Source organism: Leptopilina boulardi, unplaced genomic scaffold (assembly GCF_019393585.1).
Source record: "Leptopilina boulardi isolate dan_hultmark-lab unplaced genomic scaffold, ZJU_Lbou_2.1 LbouV2_371, whole genome shotgun sequence".
Lineage (NCBI taxonomy): Eukaryota > Metazoa > Arthropoda > Insecta > Hymenoptera > Figitidae > Leptopilina > Leptopilina boulardi.
The window spans coordinates 1,542,845-1,564,258 of record NW_026137942.1 but is presented as its reverse complement, the minus strand read 5'-3'; the positions used below and the strand labels follow the sequence as shown (position 1 = coordinate 1,564,258).

Sequence of the window (21,414 nt, the reverse complement as noted above, 5' to 3'; positions counted from 1 at the left end):
AAATTTGTGCATATGTGTATACTATGGTATTTAAGGTAGCTGATTACGATTCCAAAGTCAGATTTTAAAAATTCAAAATGGCGTTACCAATGTGGCAGATAATTTTCTAAAAATTTAAAAATTAATTAAAATTACTTAAAATCTGCTACTCAGAGGTTTGGAACGTCGCTGTTTACGATATTCAAGTCAGATTTTGAAAATTCAAAATAGCATAGTATGGGTGTGATTATTATTGTATCCATTTTGAATTTTGAAATTTTGTAATTCTGACATCAAATTCGGAATCAGCGACCCCAAAAAACCCCGAGTAACGAGTTTCAAGCGAATATGGTCAATTTTCAAAATTTTTGGTCGCCATATTGGATCCGCCATTTTGAATTTTGTAAATCTGACATCAAATTCGGAAGCAGCGACCCCAAAAACCCCCGAGTAACAAATTTTAGGCCAATTCCGTCTTATTATTGGGCTCAAAATTTATGTGCGTGTATACACGTCATCGACGTTATAAAAATTTTCAATTTTGAAAAACGTTTTAAAGAGTTTTTCTGGTTTGTTGTGAGCTACAGATTTTCACAATTGCTTTTATTTTTCTAAAAATCTAGAAAATTTTTAATCACTATTGACTCAATATTCACTGAGATATGAAAAAGTGTAAATTGACACTAATTAACACACTTTTTTCTCCATTTTTAAGATATTAATATTAAAGACGGGAGCATAGGAAAAATTTAGTTGTTTAACTTATAAATGTGTTTTTATTATTTTTAATATTTCTGAAAATTATAGAGAACTTATTAGATTATAGTAGATGCGTAGTCACAAATTATACGACGAAGAAAGGTATAAAAGAAAAATCGCAGCATATTTGAGAACTTTTGTCTCTTCCTAACGCGCAGGTAGTCTTAAACATTCTCCAACATTGCTCTCGACTATTGACGCAGACATTAATATGAGACGATATGGAATGATACACATTGGATGATGAGGTGAAAGTCAATCGAGAACTTAATATCGATTCTGTTATTGACATCCTGCACCTTAAGAACTTATATTATCATATAGTCAACCAAGGCAGTCTCTCTATTCAGCAATCGTTAATTGTAAGTCTTTAATAATCAGTCGATCTTTTCAGGGAATGTTCCAAGATGAAAAGAAAATAATTCTAATAAGTCTGCACAAAAAATAAAAATCCCTTGGAAACGGTACAAAAAATTCTCCTCTTTTTCGAGATTTTACATTATTAAGTCGTCAATAACAAAAAAAAAAGATTAATCTAAACGTATACGTAAAAAAAAATTAAAAGATTAACTATTAAACTATTGTTCTTACAATTAAAGAAATAAGAAACAATCTTGGAACTAGATGCGGTTCTCAGAAATAAAGAAAAAATTATTATTTTAAAGAAAACTAAAAAGCTTTTCTTTTTTCTATTTTTCTTTTTTTTTAAAAAAGACCTAAATTAACCAAAGTTTGGATTTATAAAAATAAACTAGAAGCTTGAATCAATTAAAAATCTAGTAAAAATCACAGAAAATTTTGGAGACAAAAATTAAGAATAAATAAATAAATAAAACGCCATTTTGTAACCTAAGATTTTATAAATGACTCAGTAGCTTCCAGTTGAGTTCCAAAAAAATTTCAACACACACACACACACTCACTATTTTGCCGAAAAAAAGAAAAGCTGTTTTATATGTAAAGGTGAATAATGCGACTACGTATATACTTGAAATTACTATAAAAAACATGTTGTACGATGAGTGAAAAGTTGTATTTTTGAGCTTAAGTACTATGCACGAAGAACGCTCTACAATCTAAATCCAATTTCATATTTTGTATTGTAGTATAAAGTCCCCAAATAATCTCTACTAGTCACGTTCAAATGAAGTAAAATTTAATAATCACAATGGTGGAAAGCAACCCGAGTGAAAATATGTGTCAATGTATCGAGAATAAATATTCATTATTATAAGGAGACGAAATTTGAGAATGTTTTGCTTAGATTATCGAATATTTTCACTAAGGTTGTCATTAAAAACTTTTTAAGATTCTGATAAAGAATGACAGTTTATATAATCGCAAGTTTAAGTGAAAGCAAAGATCGACTGTTTTCAATTTTTTTTTTTTTTTTTTTTTTTGACATAAAAATACAATGAAAAATGACATTTTTAGGTCATTTGGCACAGAGTACATTTCGTATATCATACTCCATCTACGAATTTCCTATCTTACGGATTTATCATAATGTAGCGCTTCTCTAGATTTTAGAACCGCGGGGGAGAAAATAAAATAATTGAGCAAAAGAAGAAAGCATAGAACAAAAATTATTCACATCAAATGAGAAATTTAATATAAAAATCTTAAAAATAGAAAAAGCAGAGACATGCTGTCTCGAGATACATATTAGGAATTACTGGTGTGGGATGAGTATAAAGCTTAGAAAATAAGTCGAGAAAGTCGAAAGGACATTCTCGCGCGACTAGAGTCGTCAAATTCTCAATTCTCCGGGAATTATCCGATAAAATCAGGAATTTTACAACACTATTTGCGACCAACGAGGCAATTTTCCGATATTTTCCATTTCGATTTATACTCAAGCAATGGTTAAAAATATGCATTATACCGAAATCGCGTCGTTGAGCACAATACAGCACCAGAATATTTCTTTGAAAAACTATCTAAAGCTGCTTTTAAAAAATGAAAACTCTTTTTTGTAGGAACATTAAAAGTGTGTCAACCCATCAATCATTGTTCAAAAAGATATTCGAAACTAGTACGCTGTTAAGGTATGTATTTTTACTGAAGAAACGCAATTTTCCGAACGAAAGAAAAGTTCATCTCTCTTTGAATCACATCGAACACAAATTCAATACCTGAACAACGACACATTTGAATTTCCTTTAATGAAAAACGCTCGCTATGATTAATTGGGCAATGACTAATTACTGCATTTGCTCTGTGTGAGAAGACAACGCTCGAAAGGTTGAACCTACCTATCGCTAATTTTCCCCCAAAAGTCCTTTGAGCCGCAGTGAGGTGTATTCTTGTCATTTGTTTTCTTTTATAATCGTAAGATAAGTAATCGAGGGATTGGGGGTTATGTATGAAGGACTTATATCGCGAGAAATGCGATTAGGACGTTGCAGCGACAGCTACGGGAGGAGTGACGACTTCGGGCTCACCAGCTCCGTCGGCAACTGTCGAGTCAACAACTTTCTTTACTTTAATCGCCTCTGAAGACTCGTCAGCTTCCGCCTCTCCGTTCTGCGAGGAAGTCGCTTTCGACGTGTTCGACTCTGACTTTTCTTTCTCACCAACTCCGTTACTGTGCTTCTCTTCGCCATTACTCGTGCCATTAACTTTGTTCTCTTCCTCCTTCGTCTTGTCCACTTCCGTAGCTTTATCCTCGTCTTTTGATTTTTCCGGAACCTCATCTTTCTTCTCAACTTTCTCTTCTTCTGGCTTCTCACTTCGTAGTTCAGGTTGAGCCTTCTCTGTCTCTGTTTTTTTCACTGTTTCTTCTTTCTCTTCTGCCTTTGCAACTCCACCGTTCTCTTTGACTTCAGTCTTTGCAACATCCGCTTCCACTTCCGCTTCTTTTTCCACAACTATTTCAGGAGTTTTCTCAGAAACTTCCTCCTTTGTTTCGACGGGCGTTTCTTTCGTTTCGGTGGGCGTTTCTTTTGCTTCAGAAGATGGTTCTTTCACTTCGGAATCTTGAACTTTCTCCTCAACTACTTCTTTTGAGTTTTCACTCACTTCGGCTGTTGTTTCAGGTTTCGGTTCTGTTTTCTCCTCAATTTTATCTTCAGGAGTAGAATTTGTCTTTTGAGAATCTTCTGCCTTTGAGGCAGAAATCTCTGATTTCTCTTCAATTACATCTTGTTTCACAATTTCATCGACAGATTTTTCAGTAACTTCTACTTCCTGAGGCTTTACAGCTTTGTCTGGTTCGTCTACTATCATTTCTTCATCTTTTTTCGCTTCCTCTTTCACAGATTCATCTTTAGATTTTACGCTTTCAGTATTTGTGGATTCTTTGGAGTCTTCAGCAGCGATTTTGGGGATTTCATCCTTGGAAACTTCAGTCACTGGTTTTTTCTCTTCGCATTGTTCCGCTTCAACTACGTCTTTTGTTTCATTTTTCTCAGTCACAGCGGCTTCTGTTTTCTTCTCAATTTCCACTGAAATATCCTCAGATGTGTCCATTGGTTCGTCGGCATTTTCTTTTTCAGTCTTACCATCTACTTGACTCTTATCGTTACTTTCAGTCTTCTCAGCTGGTTCACTTTTAGCAACCTCTTCGACTTTCGATTCCTTTTTATCTTCAGCAGGTTCAACTTTTTGACGCTTACTCAGAGATTGAAAAGACAACTCATCAAATGATTTTATTGTGGAGAAAGCTGAGCTGTCTGCTTCACTAAGAGGAGCATTACCTTCACGAATGACAATTGTTGCCGACATTCCAGCTTCTTTAGCAGATTCGGCCTCTAAAAAATAAATATTTTTTCATTTTTACATTCAAAATAAAACATTTTTTTAATACATTCATTGAAAAAAAAAAAAACAAACCAGGGTGGCCACTATTTTTAAACTTTTTGTTTCCCGGTTTTCTCCCGCTAAAAATGAGCGATTTCTTCCGGTTTTTAGTTTTTAGTATGAATATTATTTAAATATGTAAAATAAAAGGTTCAACACTGCATACATTGACAGAAGAAAAATGGTCTCTGTTGTAGAATTATATAAAACGTAACATAATTTACTAAAATATCATATGGACAAAATATGAAAATTGTGAAATTGTATAGAAAACACGATTTTAATAATTATAAAATTAACAAACCTTTTACGATATCGGTGAGAAAAAGTACTGATGAAGCAGGAATGTTTAACTTGTTCAGTATGTTTTTATAGCTGTCAACTTCATTTTTTGCACCAACTTCTGTGTCGAAGTAACCACTCAAGAACTGAAATAAAAATTTTTTTTTCAATCAATATTTATAGTAAAGAGAATTTGTTGTACATTCTTTCTTAAAATCCTATAACGTCAAGTGGATTCGATTGAAACGACTTTATAGCATTAAAAAATTCTTAACTTTGTCAAAAATTGGAATATATTTGTTTTCTAAACGGAAGTGATCCACAAATTTATAATATTTCGCAAAAAAAAAATAATTATTATACAGTAATAAATTAATAACTATTTTTTAATTATAATAATTAAAACGAAAAAGGGTGTCTAGCAAAACATGATTTACAAATTCCGTATTTAACGAATTAGCGGAACTTTTTAGAAATTCCCAAATATTTTTATAAATTCACGGTAATTTCCCGGTTTTTTGACAACAGATTTTCAACAAAATAGTAAACTATAAAATTAAGTTATTCTAAGCTAGTGAAAATGGCTACTCAAGAGTTTAATGAGAAACTCTTCGATATGAAAATTCGGTTCATTAAAAAATCTACTTTATAAAATTCTGCTCAATCAAAATTCAATAATTTTTAATTAAACGCGAAAAACAATTCTGATAGATCTAATGTGGGAGATATTCATAAATTCCGTGAAATCGATGTAAGTTTATGTTGTATAAAAAATAACTTAAACACACAACAAAATCTTTTGAAATTCTTTTCAACAGAAGAAAATGAAGGAGGTAGATTACCTTCGTTAAGTCCTTATCTTGCGAATGGCTGAAAAGCAGTTTTTGTGATTCAACACTGCCGCTTGAATAAATGTATACTTTTCTTCCTCCATTTGTCCACGATTCCAATGCTTTTGGTACATCATCAAAGACACTAAATAAAATGAATAATAAAAATTAATTTATGGATGGCCCCTTAATCAAATTTTCTTATTAATTATAACTATTGTATAAAAGGATAAAAAAAATGTTTGCCTATATGATTTTGAAAGGTTTTTTCCTGGTCTTTTGAATGGTGCAAAATTTTAAAAAAAGAATTCAAAATTTAGCCCTTTTTTGAAAATAAAAAATATTGTTTTTTTTAATGGAGAACTATTTTTATTTCTTTTTTTACCCCTTAAAATAGAGCTTAAAATGTATGCTTTTAATAAACAAAATAAAAATTGTTTATTAAAAGCATACATTTTACAGCTTCATTTTAAGAAGTAAAAAAAGAAGTAAAAATGTTTCTTTATTAAAAAAAGTCAAAAATATATTTTAATTTCAAAAAAGGGGTCAGTTTTGAATTTTTTTTTTTAAATTTGCACCATTCGAAAGAGCAGGAAAAAACCTTTCAAAATTATATAGACCAAAATTTTTTTCATCCTTTTATAGAATAGTTATAATTTTTCAAAAAATGCAATATTCAAATTTTGGCTATTGGATCACTTCGGGAATTTCACTTTTCATATATAAATTATATTGTATAATATGAATACTTTAATTATTAAACTTCAGGGTAGGTGGAATGTTTTTATTTTTAGAAAAAAGTACGATTTCAAAACCGTGGATGTCCCAGTATCCGTCCATTTTACAAATATCTCGTATAGTAATTTATATTATTTTTTAACAATAATTTATTCCTTTTGGCACGCAATCGACTTATTAGTTTAAGTAAACAAATAAAAGAAAATAATTTTTTTATAAATGTTGTCTTGAAAATTAAACTGGACGAAAACTGGGTGTTAGGTGGACGGCAACTGGGACATCCACGGTACACCAAACACGATCAAAAAAATACTTGATTTCAATTTTTTAATTTTTTTATAATATAAACACAAAAATGCTTGTATACAGGTCTATAATTATAATTATTGTTATTCTACATATGTCACTTGAATATGGTATTGTCAGACATCGCACAGTTCGATAAATAGCCATTCCTACTGTACCCCTTTTTCCTTATCAAAAAATTCGAAAAATTTAAAATCTTTTTAAAAGAAAAATAATTTTTATGATTTTAATAAATTTTTTTCAATTTTCTTGAAATATCAAGCTTTATTATGACGGATTCCATGCCAAACCAACATATCGTTAACTTTGACCTCTTCGATTTGGCTCAAATTTTTTTACCGTTTTGTACAATTCAAAAAGAACTTAATGATTTTTTCAAAATTTTTTCATCAAGCCGTTTACGCACGGAAAAAAAGAAAAAGTAACTTTTACTACTTTAAAAGTAAAATTGGACCTGTCCGAAGTTTCTGCGCATCTCTGGCAACTTTTACTCCAAAAATAGTAAAATTTACTTCAGAAATAGTAAAAATTACTACGGAAACAGTAAAATTTACTACAGAAATAGTCAATTTTACTATTTTTCGAGTAAAAGTTGCCAGAGATGCGCAGAAACTTCGGACAGGTCCAATTTTACTTTTAAAGTAGTAAAAGTTACTTTATTCGTTTTTCCATTTTTCTCCGTGCGAGATATGAATTTTTCAGAATTTTAATGATTTTTTTATAACACCTTGCGTGAAAAACTCGACTAAATCGCTGTCTTTTACGCACTAATGCTTAAAAGGAGGGGAAATCGTACTTTTACACACACTTTCCCCTTCCATCACAGCAATTTAGTCGAGTTTTTGACGCAAAATGTTATAAAAAATTATGTATGGGACATGGGCGCAAATAGGGGAATCTCGACTCGCGTGATTGTCACATAAATAACTATTTTATTTCTAAATGCTCATGACTTCCTTAACCCTATAGAAGGAATAACTGGGGTGTCTAGATACCCCAGCAAAATTCAAATTTCGACAAATTTGGAAAATTCTTCGTTTTTGGAAGTTGTTTTCAACTTATTTTTATTTTATCAAAAAATCAATAAAACTATTGTTTTCCTTACTAAAAAATCAATAAAAATCACTATATATATAATTAGTTTTATGTTTAATAGAAACCTTTTTACACAAGTTTCAAGTTGGGTTATCTAGACACCCCAGTTACCCTTTAGAGGGTGAGAAAATTCATATTTTAACTGAACTTTTCAAAAATTATCCTTTGATTTTCTTTAAATTTTAAATTTAAAATTTTTTTATTTTTTACAAAAATTCTGAACCTAGTCCGGTCGTGGAAAAACAATTTTTTCAATATTTTCAGAAGGTTTTAAATTTATCGAAATTTTTTTAATTTTTTTAAAAAATATCTCCGTTTTTTTATACTGCGTACTTTTATGTATTTTGATGCGCTGATTACGAAAATCATAGTAAAATACCCTCAAATTTGATATTTATGGTGAAAACCATAAGTGCGTCTAACTCAAACGAAGTACAAACTGAGAATCAAAAAGTTCATAAGATATAAAAAAAAATGTATTGCAAAAAGATCTACAACTTTTGTCTAAAAGTTTTTTTTAAATGTTGCATATTTTATTCAATAAAGGAAAGAAATTAAAAATTTTAGGACTTTTTTTATGGTTTTCACCATAAAAATCAATTTTTCGGGTATTGGCACTATGATTTTCATAATCAGAACATCAAAATACATAAAAGTACGTAGTATAAAAAACCAGAGATATTTTTAAAAAATTTAACGAAAATTTTTGAAAATTCCGAAAAAATTGTTTTCCCACGACTGGACTAAGCTAAGAATTTTTGTAAAAGGTTGTTTTTTTGAAAATTTAAAAAAAAGTCGAAGGACACAAACAGTTTTAAACAAATTGTAAATTCAGATGTTCATTACATGAACATTTTGCTTCCTCTTTACGATCAGCAAAAAAATTTGCTCCCTCGTGGAGAAAGCAAAATTTTATTGCCAAAATGTGAATTTTTGATTATTTAACTTTCATTAATTTTTTAAATTTACCTCAAATGTATACTTTATATATATCCATCGATACGTCTTGACGTAAGGAATACGATTTTATTATATATAACCTTAAATTTTTCTATTTAAAAATTTTTTCGATTAAAAAAATTTTTTGGAAAAAAGACGATAAAATTATTTTTTTTTGGGTATTTTTTAAAATCCTTTGGTCAGATTTGAGATATTAATATGATAAATGAGCCTACCAAATTTTATCTAAATCCATTAAAACCTGTTAAAGTTATCTTCTAAACAAAAAAGGGATCCACACACACACATACAAACATACATCCGGACAATTGATCAGGATCTCATATAACATGTTTCTATAAAGAAAAAAATTTGTTTCCACCACTTTGAAAAGTTTTATAAACGAAAGGACTACAAAGCTTCCTCCACGAGGAAGCAAAACAAGATTTTAATCTTTAAAGTACAAAAATTTAGTAAATTTTAATTGTATAATTTTTTGCATTAAATTTTTTTGAAAAGTTTTGTTAAAAACACAAATATTGAAAAAAACTTCTAAAATTGATGCATTTTTAAGAAAGTTATGAACATTCAAAAATGAAAAATCATTAAAATTCTAAAATTTTGAAAAACTCATATTTCGTAAACGGCTTGATGAAAAAATTTGAAAAAAATCATAAATGTTAAAAACTTGCACAAATCTTAGAAAAAAGAGACTGAAATGAGACAAAAATCTGAGTCTTTGTATATAAGTCTTTATATTTTTAATTTTGAATACTAACGTAACTTTTATTTTTTAAAACCATTAATGCTCTTGGTTTTAAAAACCACTTTGAGATTAAAGTTTTGTGGATGCTCCCCATGCGCCAAATCATATATTACAATTTTTAAAAATAAATAAATCCATTAATAATGTAAACAAATAGTTTTTATTCAAGTTTGGAAAACTGATATTTTATTTTCTGTGGGTTGCAATCCTATCTTTTATACATAGGCTTTGAAGAAAAATTCCCTTACTACGCACCACCCCTTGACCTTTTTTTAAAAGTAACTATGATGAAAAATAATTTTTTCATTTTTATAAACTTTAGAAAGTCATTTAGTGTTAATAGAATTTGAAAGAGATGATAAAAACCTTAAATTTGAAAATTTCATAATTTAATTTAATTTAAATTTTCACCAAAATCGATAATTTTCATTTGAAAATAAATTATTGCAAACGAAAGCTGAGGTTTTTTTTCCTAACAGTATGTATACAAATTTTTAGAAGATTTTTCCGATTCCTCCAAAATATAGGAAAAAACCTCAGCTTTCGATTGCAATAGACAGAAAAAATTAAAATACAAGACGATGTCAAGTAAAATTGATAAAATTGTCCCTCTCTTTATCATCCACAAATTTTCAAAAAAGTAAAAAAAATTTTTTGGGTTATATTATCACCAGGTAGGATAACGATTTCCTCAAGTTTCACTTCATTTTTAGAAATTGATTTTTCTAGTTGGGATGTTATACGTAAAATCCGGCTACCGTCCTGCTTTAAAAAGACACTATCTACATATTTTATGGAAAATGAATTTTTTATACAGTTGGATTCGTAAAAAGAAGACGATTTTTTCTATGCTAATTAGAATGATTAATCTTAATTAATTTACGAGTTAATAAGGCGTATATCTACGTAGACGTTTTTTAAGGTAAGAGACTTGAACTGTGTAGAGGTTACAATCTGACAGACGAAAACACAAGTACATAATGTGTATTGGCCTCAGAATTATGATCGAACTCTACCTGACTTTTTTTTAAAAAAACACGGTTTATTTTTTCTTATGAAATTTAATTTTTTTTTCTTTTATGCATGAATAAATCTACAAATATCTATGAAAATTGACTATATTTTATGAAAATAATGGTTTTTTAAGTTTATATATTTCTTTTATTGTATTATATTATTATATTCTTTTATTGTAGTCAATTCAGAAGTTTTTTTAATCACAATTCGGAGTAAGTTAACGAATTTAAATAAAATTTGGTAGTATGATACAAGGAGGCCAAAAAAATAGCCGTTTTTTAAAACATTTTTTTCAAAGAAAAATTTTAATTTATTAGAATGAAATTATCTCTATCGGATTTTGTAAATTTTAAAATATAAACAAAAATTCTAATTTTATAAAAATATCTATTTTCGTGACTACTGAAACAATTTACCAGTTAAAAAATATCTTGCCCATTGTAAGACACATTTTTGTAGAAAAGCCGAGGGAAAATCGTTGCAGCAGCCACGAAAATCGATATTTTTTGCAAAATTAAAAATATTACTTTTACTTCAAAAGTTAGATAATTCGATACAAAAAATTCCATTTCCATAAATTAACAACTTTCTTTGAAAAAAATTGTCAAAAAATGTCTTTTTTTGCCTCTTGACTAGGTATAAACCTTTAATGTAGACCTCGAAACGAAATGACCTAAAATTAGAAATATTCCTTATTCTTCCAACTTTCATATACATAAAGAAAATTGATGCACTCGGTGTTAACTTACTCAGTGTTTCTGAAATTGTTTCTCGTTATTTATTAAAGTAAAAAATAATTTTTTCAAGATAAATTAACATATAATTAAAATCATAAAACTTGATTTAAACATAAGTAAGAAAAATCCCGGTTAATTCCCAGTCACTTTAAATTCCCGATTATTTCCCGGATTTTCCAGTTAGTAGACACCCTGTTTATGCAAATTGAAACTCAAAAATCGGGCTCGAGGGATTTCTTACAATTTTATTAAAGAATATTTTTAAAAAAATTCCAAAATCGGTTGAGATTTGTAGGCTCTAGACTGTTTTGAACCATACTTGTTCATTTCAAACCACAGTGACGTGCGGTTCACGGCGCAAAAAAATTCAAAATCTCCAGATATAATTAGAAATACAAATTTCTTTTCATGAATATAAAGACAAATGCCCAAGGTATGTTATATATAAATTTTATTATAATCCTTGCTGTAGAAAGTATAAAAAATACAAATTGTTAATAAAAATAAATATTTTTTTTCACAATTAAGTTTATTTAAAAGAGTGAATATTCATTGACAACCAAAAAAATGATGCAAAATTTGTTATTATAAAAAAGGTAATAAAAATTTTAAATTTTGAAAAACGGTTTAAAGTATTTTTTGGGACGCATGATTATGTTCTAAAAATCATTAGTCATAATTTACATTTTATCGAATTTTATTTGTCCTAATTAGTTTTGAGCCGAATTTTAATTTGTTCGAAATAGCATTTGGCATAATTTTCATCAATCCGGTTTTCTATATGGCAGAATTGTTATATAACGGAAAATTCAACTCACAGATTTTTATTTCTTCGAATTTTTATTTGCTCGAATTTTCATTTAACATAATCGGCATTTTAAAGAATTTTTATTGGGTAGAATTTCATTGAATAGAATTTTCATTTAGATGGATTTTCATTTGTTCGAATTATTATTTGATATAATTTCCATATAATCGATTTTTCATACTACAGAATTTTTACTTAACCGACAAATCATTTAATAGAATTTCTAATTGATAGAATTTTCATTTGTCCGAATTTTCAAATGGCCGAACAAACAATCGACAGAAAGATTTCGGCGCGATTTTTAAAATCAACCAATCAAAAATTATTCATAAAATTGTGATTGGTTGATTTTATTAAATGATTTGTCGGTTAAGTAAAAATTCTGTGGTATGAAAAATCGATTATATGGAAATTATATCAAATAATAATTTGAACAAATGAAAATTCATCTAAATGAAAATTCTATTCAATGAAATTCGACCCAATAAAAATTCTGACAAATAAAAATTCGAAGAAATAAAAATTCTGTGAGTTGAATTTTCCGTTATATAACAATTCTGCCATATAGAAAATCGGATTGATGAAAATTATGCCAAATACTATTTCGAACAAATTAAAATTCGGCTCAAAACTAATTAGGACAAATAAAATTCGAAAAAATGTAAATTATGACTAATGATTTTTAGAACATAATCATACGTCCCGTTTTTTTGGTTCGTTGTGAGCTGCAGATTTTCACAATTGCTTTTATTTTTCCAAAAATCTAGAAAATTTTTACTCACTGTTGACATTTTTTGACTCTATGATCTGTTTTTGTATAATTGTAATCGTACTAATCTAGCACAACAAAAATCATAAATAAAATTTTCTTGAAAAATTAATATTTTCTTAAATAGCCAAACATATTAACAACATTAATATTTCCAACAAAATCCAACTAAAAATTTATTAAAATTACCAAAATATATGCGAGGGACATTGAAGTTAAATGTTTCAGAGATATGCTCACATATGTAGTAAAATAGAAGATTTTTAACCGTGAAAAAATTAAATTAAACTTAAATTAAATTCTTAACAAAATGGTTTGAAAACATTTATTATTATTGAGCAATTCCATGGGATGTGATCACAATAATTTTTGATGATTGGAGCAATTTTATTGAAACCTTGTGAATATGTTCCTTTATTTGTACAGAATGAAAGCCCACAAACAATTTTTCAAAATTTTCAAAATTTTTTGAGATATCTAATTAAAAATTTATGTCATTTTTTTAAAAAAACCATGTAACTTTTTTTCTTGTTATCGAAATGAGATCGATTTTTTTTTCAAATTTCTCACAAAAAGATGCTATTTAAAAAAAAAATAGTTCATGAAAAAAAATTTTTTTTTGCCCGGAAAAAAGTCAAAAAAAAATTTTGAATTCATTTTTTGAAAAAACTACCTCTTCGATTTCAAAAAATTTTTTTTTCTACTTATTGCCTATGATGTTAAGAATAACTTCTCTAATTTTCATAATGAGACAGCAAGAACTTTGCAAGACAAAAATTAAAACGTCCCGTGCCGCGCGACGGGACGCGTGCATCTTAATTTTCACGTCCATTATATAGTATGGAAACTTGCAAATATCTTGAAAAGTACGAATTGTAAAAAATGTTCAAGACAAAAGTTGTTCCAAACAAAAAGATCTACATCTTTAAAACCAAAAAATGTTGGGCCATACAATGTAAAAAGTGGTTTTTTTAAAAAAGACCACTAATTTTCAGTATCAACTTCGTAATCCCTATGAAATTCTGCATCTTTTTGTGAGAAATTTGAAAAAAATTGATCTCATTTGGATAACAAGAAAAAAAGTTACATGGTTTTTTTAAAAAAAAAAAATGACATAAATTTTTAATTAGAGATATCTCAAAAAATTTTGAAAATTTTGAAAAATTGTTTGTGGGCTTTCATTCTGTACAAATAAAGGAACATATTCTCAAGATTTCAATAAAATTGCTCCAATCATCAAATATTCTTCTGATCACATCCCATGGAATTGCTCTATTGTAAAAAGAAATATCGATTAGAACGAATTAAATTATGTAATCGGCTATCGAAACGTAAATAAATAAGAATTAAAATATTTAATTTACTTTTAGCTTACTTTACTGTATATGGAAGCAAAATTTGAAGTCAATCGGACAAGTAGAAATAGATCAAATTGATCTTACAAAATTTTGCTAATATACAAAATACAAACAAAAACAAAATGTAAATTTTTAGTAGAGTTATTGACTAATCAGTTACATACGGGCGCACGCGCGATAATTGTGATCGGTACATTGAAAAAAAATATTCTGAAATTTAGAATATATACTTGGCACCCATTTTACAATATTTTATACTTCAATTCGGTATGTAATATTTCGAAAATTAGAATACATTCTTAGCATTCAGATAATAATACCAAAATATATTCTAATTTTAAGAATATTACATACTGAATTTAAGAATAAAATATCCTAAAATAGGTGCCAAGTATATTTTATAAATTTCAGTATGTTTTTTTCAGTATGTAAGTACCACGTTAGTTAAAAAAAATCTTTAGAGGTACAAATAAAATAATATTCGCCTTAAAAATTTTCACCTCAATTCGGAAGTGAGCCACAAGTATATTTTTCACCTCGTTTTTATTAAAACTCCGAATTATACCTTTTTAATGGTTTAGTGAAATTTTATATACAAGAATATTAAATCAAATCTAATTATTGAATATTTTTTCGACAATTTTGTCTTTAAAATATTAATCAACAACATTTTCTGATATATCATTTATATTTAAAAAAAAATATTAATAAATCAACCAATGAATTAATATACGTACTGTCCTTTTATGTCGCCAGATTCAAAGGCCTGACGCCACATGTGACCCTGAAGTTGCTTCAAAGCTCCAGTTTTGCGATCTGCATCCATTTGCCAAAGGATATTCTTTAAAAGAGATTCCTTTTCCTCTTCAGGAGATGTACCAGAAATTGGTAGGAATCCTGCGACTTTTTCTTTTTCATCTTTATTTGCCTGTAGATAAATTTTCATTTGTATTCAGAATATTTTTTTATTTACATTTTCAATATATCAAAAACCATCAGATTTTTCCATTTAAGCTTTAAAAAATTTATAAAAAAATTATTTTAATTTTTTATGGAAACAAATAACAAAAGTTGCTTTATTTTCAACATCACAAAAAATTTCAATTTTTGAAAAAAAAATCATTTTTTTTTATTTAATAGTATAAACGTGATAAGACTTTTCGTATATAGTACATAAAAAACATTCTAAAATTTAAAATACATACTTGGTATTTTAGAATATTTTATACTTAAATTCAGTATGTAATATTCTTAAAATTAGAATATTACATTCTGAATTTAAGTATGAAATATTCTAAAATAAGTGCCAAGTTTAAAATCTTGATTTCAGAATATTTTTTTTTGGTGATACTCATAAGAAGCAAAAAGGTTGCATATACAATTTATCTTTCTTGCAAACATGTATAATTTTTAAACAAAAAATGAAATAAAAACTTGTTTTTGCTTTAAATCTCTTTTTTTTATTAATCAAATAATGAATTTGAAATTTTATAACAAAATTTTTAATTGTACAAAAAATTGTAATTTTTTTCTAGTTAGTTAATTTGGAAAATTAATTTTTTATTCATAAAAAAGAAAAAAAAATGAAAAATTATTATTTTAAGTTGTAAGTTAAATGCAGAGGAAAGATTGAGGGACTTGTTCAATGTCAGGATTCTGGGACAAAGAAAACTCACAGGTCAGAACCTGACAATCGAGCAGCTGTTTCTGCTCCAACGTATCATTGGTTCAAAACTACCCTACTGGCAAATTTTAAGTATGAAATGTCAGTTCTTTAAATTTCATAAAAAAAACAAATTAACTTATTAATTTATTTATTTTAAATGTTTTTGATCATTAATTAAAATTTAATTCTGACTCCAGATATTATGTCTCCATCGTATGGGTGTTTTTTGGATGTTCATCTTTTTATATTATTTTATTGACGATTACTAATTTTAGTTTCATCGTTTTATTTGGTAAATTGTTTTTATGTTTATTTTATTTATTTTTCTTATTTTCATGTTTATATCTATAATTTATTTTTATTTATTATTTTGTATATTGTTTTTTATTTAATTTTTGTTTTTTTTTTATTAATTCGTCTCATATTAATTTAATTTCTTTGTATTTTTGTTTTTAATTTAATTTTATAATTTTTCGTATTGTTAGACTCTCTGAAGAGGAAATCAGTGTGATTTCGAAACGTTGGAGAAAATCTTATTAAAATCCATTTGTTCGAATGTTGTCGTTTTTATTATGAAACCCATTCAAATATATTCTGCTTGGACGTTAAAGATTTAATAATTATCAAGTTAACTAAATTTTGTAAAATTGTTTCAATTTTATTTATAACATAAAATATTATTATTATTATTTTTTTTTTTTATAACATAAATGTTATTAATTTTTTTTTTTTGATTCGTTGCAAAAATTATTCAAGTTCGTATTCTAAGGTAAAAAAGAAAATTAAATAAAATTCTATAATTGAATGTAAATATAATTACCTGCTCTTTCAGTTTTTCCAAGTCGGTTTTAAACTCCTCTTGATCCCAATTTTCGTCCAAGTACTTTTTCAAATTATTTCTTACGTAAGGAAAAAGCTTTTCCTAAACACAAAAAAAAATTAATTTTTGAGATTAATTCAATAGTTTTTAGAGTAAAATCTAATTTATTGTTATTCTAGTCTTTTTTTTTAATTATTAATTATTTTAACAATAATCATATATGTAATGAAGGATATTCTTAAGAATGTAGTTTTGAAATTATTATCAAGTCGAAATGGCTATTTTTTTTAATTATTGCAGAAATAAGAATAAATCTTCTTTTTAAATAGAAAAAAAACAGCGATTATATTTTAATGTAAATAAAAATTTGGCAAATGTAGTTTAAGACAAATAAAATTGAATTAAAAAAAAATGCTTTTATAAACACATGGATGTTTGAAAATTGTATTTGATAATAACATTTTCAGAAAAATGAATTTTGTATCAATTTTGTATTCATGCAAAAATTTTTTTATTCAAAAAGAAGAAAAAAAAATAATGTGGAAACAAAAATTCGGTTCATAAAATGCTTCAAGATTCTTAAACCGTTACGTCGGAAAATGGCCACTTTACTCTCCACGACGTCTATGCAAATTAATTCGGAAGCATAGATCCAACAGAAAGAAGATCCACTTGTAAAAATATCAAGGTCATTTTCAATTTAAAATTATATTTTTACTTTCAAAATAAATCTATACCTTTAATTATAATTTAATAAAAAGAAAAATAATTGTAAATTATATAATTTTTTTAAAAAATATTTTTAAAAATAACTAAACTATTCAACTTTGCAAAAATATTGATATATTACAAAAAAAGAATTTCATTTAAAAGAATATAAATTAAAGACAAAGTTTATTTACTTCTTTTAAACAGTCAACTTCCCCCTCCCATCGTTAAACAAGTCTTAAAATAATTTGTCTATAAAAATTCCTTTAAATTTTCTTGTAATAAAACAAAAACATTCAGCTGGAAAAACAAATGAATCAATATGAAAATTGTTAGACGAGGTCATGGAAATATATTATTGTATATATTTCTAATTTGCAATTTTTTTTTTTTTTTTTTTGTCTACTGACTTTCTAGAAAAAAAGTTTTTCGAAAAGAACTACATAATTCTCAAATTACCAAACTTAGAATGAAAAAATTCCCGACATACATCCGATGCTTGCAAATTCTTAAGACTGAAATTTAAGGATTTTAGTAAAAATAATTGTGGGCGATTTCACACCCCGAATTGAGCGAATCGACCGAGAAGAGCCGGCATACTTGTTCGAACTTGCACAAGAGTATAGAATCTGAATGAACGAGATTTTCATTAACGTATCACGAGAAAATTATTTCCAAGTGTGAGTAATGTATTTGAGGAAGATTTTCCGAAAGAAAAATTTATTGGAAAAATGTACTATCAGCAGTGTAAGAGAAAAGCCGGTGAAAATGCGAAAAAACCGGGCGCGTTTCGATGGAGGGCACACACGGCCATGGTGTGCCTTTGTTACCTTTACGAAGCTTATGCTGGTCGTTGTGCCTTCAACGTCAAGTAATATTGTCGTTTCTGCGAGTAGAACCTCGTCACTATTATTGCTGCGTTTTTCTCCTGCCATTTTGATCACTACTTGCACTTTACTTCTTTCGAAAATCGGGATTTCACGGAATCTCGCGCGGCACGGCAATGAATGTCGACGCGTCTTGTTCCTGTCGAACCGGCGAGTGAAATAGGCGCGCGCATCCACATAAACAAATGCCGCTTTTCTCCAAGTGTGTGTGTCAACGAAAATCTGAACGCGCCCAGTGCGCCAGGGATGAATTAATTGTCTCTGTTTTGCAAAAGCAGTTTTCATTTTCTTTCTCGCCAAGACACTTTACTATAAATATGCATTTTCTCAATATTATCAACTATTTAAAAAGGTTTTTAAAAACAATCAATTTTCTTTTCTTATTAAAAAATTACGTTCAAGTCTTTGATTATTGGTTTTTTGATTTTTTCAATTTTTATTCATAAAAAATATCCTTTCTCTAGAATACAAGCAGAAATTCAAAATTGTTATATATTTTTTAAAAGGGAAATAGAGAAAGAAAAAAAATATGTTTTCTGCAAAATTCAGACCTTTTGTTACAGCACTGGCTTTTTCTCATGAACAGATGTTCTATAATTGTGTAAGTGTAGCTACTGAAAATTCTAGCCAATCAAGTGCATCGAGTGCATCTGGCCGCAGAACTGCCTTTAGTGTCGGTATCAAAACTATGCACATGTATATATTTTTATAAACAAAAATGTAATTTTGAAAAAATATAAATATTGATATTTAACCATTTTTTTAATTTTGATATTTTGAACGTAATAATCTACAGTAGTAACAAATTTTAAAGAACAAAATTAATTATTTTTGAAGAAATCCTTTCTATTTTTTTATTTTTTATACAAATAAAAATTTGTTCTAGTTACTAAAAATCATAATGTTGATGTTATACCTATTTAAAAAAATATATAAATGTCCACACTTTAACCCAAAGGTGCTCTCACTACAAAATATTCACTATATACCTATCTTAAATCTGAACACTTTTCTAATTTTTCTGCAAAAAAATACAAAATTTTTTATAATCGTTTTTAAAAAATCGATTTTTAGGTTAAAAAAAAGAATTTTTCGTTTTTTTAAAGAAAAATTGTGTAATATTTCGTTAAAAAATTGCATAATTTAATAAATTTATAGTAAAATTAAAAATTTAATAATTATATAATTGATCTTCCCAATTCTGTAACTCGTTTAGAGCTCGGCCGGACGCTCTATTGGTAGTCGGGTAGCAGCGAGGGAGCCATTGACGCTCGCTGCTACCCGACTACTAACAGAGCGTCCGTCCGAGCGCTAAACGAGTTACAGAATTGGAAGGTTCAATTTTTTACTTTAATATTTTTCAAAAAAAAAGAAAAATTCTATTTTTTAACCTAAAAATCACAGCAATATTGCAGAAATAATTGTCAATGTTTATGCATGCAATTTTATATATATATTTCTGAAAAATAATATTTCTTATCCCTTAGACTGTAAGGTGGTTTTTGACCTTCGTTGACTGTAAACATGGGTCACTTGTGTCCGACGCTTTAAAAAGTGCTTTAAAGTGCTTTAAAAAATCGGACAAAATTCATAATATTGCATTAACTATCCTAGAATAAGGACCAATCATTATATTGCTGAAATGTTCATTTGTTTAAATAATATGAATAAATAATTTAAACACAAAAAAAAATCATAACTTTTAGTAAAATCAATATTTTGTAAAATTTTGAAATGGGAGGGTAAAGCTTAAGAGTGGTAGTTTGTGGGAAAAAATACTGAAAATCTTTATAAATAAGAGAAATGCTTAAGTTTTGAGCATGAAAATCATGTTTTTTCAATGTACGTAAAAGAGGTACAAATTACAATAAATAGACATTATATTATTTTTTAATTTTTATTAACGTTAAAAATTTCTTTTTCTTAAGAAAGCATCATTTTTTATACATTCCACACTTTGGCACCGTTCACTGTACTGCCGTGCTGATGAAGAAAGTCGGTAATCGACATTTTTATCGAAAATGAGTTTTTTATATCACTGGATTCGTTATGAAAAAAGGAATCTAGCTGTAGTAATATTTTTTATTAATGTTAATTAATTAGTGTTTAATTACAGTGATTTCGCGAAATCATTTTGACAGAGTCCGTACTTGCAAGCAAAATAGTCGGTAAGTGCTATTACTGCTCGAAAATGATGACGTATTTACGAACTTTACTGGAAGCAGAGTCCGCAAGGGCAAGTACTGCCAGTAAATGTGGTCTGACTTGACTAGAAATACTGATGCCATGGGCCGTAAGAGCAAGTACGGACTCTTTGCCTCAAGTATTTCTGGCGATAAAGGACCAACTTTCCTGATGGAAAAAGTCCGTACTTGCATTTCTACAAATAACATTACATTAACTTAAGTAATTTAATTATTTATTATTAATCTAAAATAAATAAACATTTAAATGAAAATACTAATTTTAATTAATTTAATAATAATAATTTTTAATTAATTTAATTTAAATAATATTTTAATAACAATAATTAAACAATAATATTATTATTAATATTATTAAACAATAATTTAATAATAAATAATTAATTCAATAACATTAACAACTATAAACAACCATTATTAAAATAAAAAATCAACATCATTTAAAATAATTTAATAAATTCAACAAAATGACTGATAATAATATATTTGTTTATAATTAAATATTATATTTCAGTGACAATTGAATTTTATTTTGTCTAATATTTTCTGAATTTCTTTCAGTTCAATAAATTAATAATAATTAAGAAATTAAAGAAAAACTATTATTAATTTATTTGTAAATTATTATTTATTACACTTCTGTACTTTTTTAAATAAGAACAAACAAAAATTGTAAAAAATATAAAAGCCTAATACTTTTTTCCATAGTCACAAGATAGAATATACGTAATAGGCTGCAAGTACGGACTCTATGGTCGTGACGTCATCGAGCCGTAGGAGCACTTACGGACTCTGTGGCAGTATTTTCAGGATTTCAAAATTAATTTTTGGCAGTAATCGACATTTTGTTTATAAAAAATGAAAATTTTGAAATTTTTTTTGCGCCATTAAATAGAGCATGCCAAAATTAGTTAAGTACCGTTGTAATTATTTTAATAACTTTTA

At 27.3% G+C, this 21,414-nt stretch overlaps 1 protein-coding gene across 1 annotated transcript; it reads right to left on the bottom strand.

Moving 5' to 3' along the window:
• Window positions 1-727: 727 nt before the first annotated feature.
• Window positions 728-18,434, bottom strand: LOC127287482 (enolase-phosphatase E1-like). Its single transcript, XM_051314434.1, has 6 exons — window positions 18,209-18,434; window positions 16,671-16,772; window positions 14,922-15,112; window positions 5,664-5,796; window positions 4,844-4,967; window positions 728-4,490 (listed from the first exon to the last, which is right to left on the bottom strand). The coding sequence occupies exons 1-6, from the start codon at window positions 18,311-18,313 to the stop codon at window positions 3,133-3,135; spliced, it is 2,013 nt and encodes a 670-aa protein (XP_051170391.1). The 5' UTR covers window positions 18,314-18,434; the 3' UTR covers window positions 728-3,132.
• Between the last annotated feature and the right edge of the window lie 2,980 nt (window positions 18,435-21,414).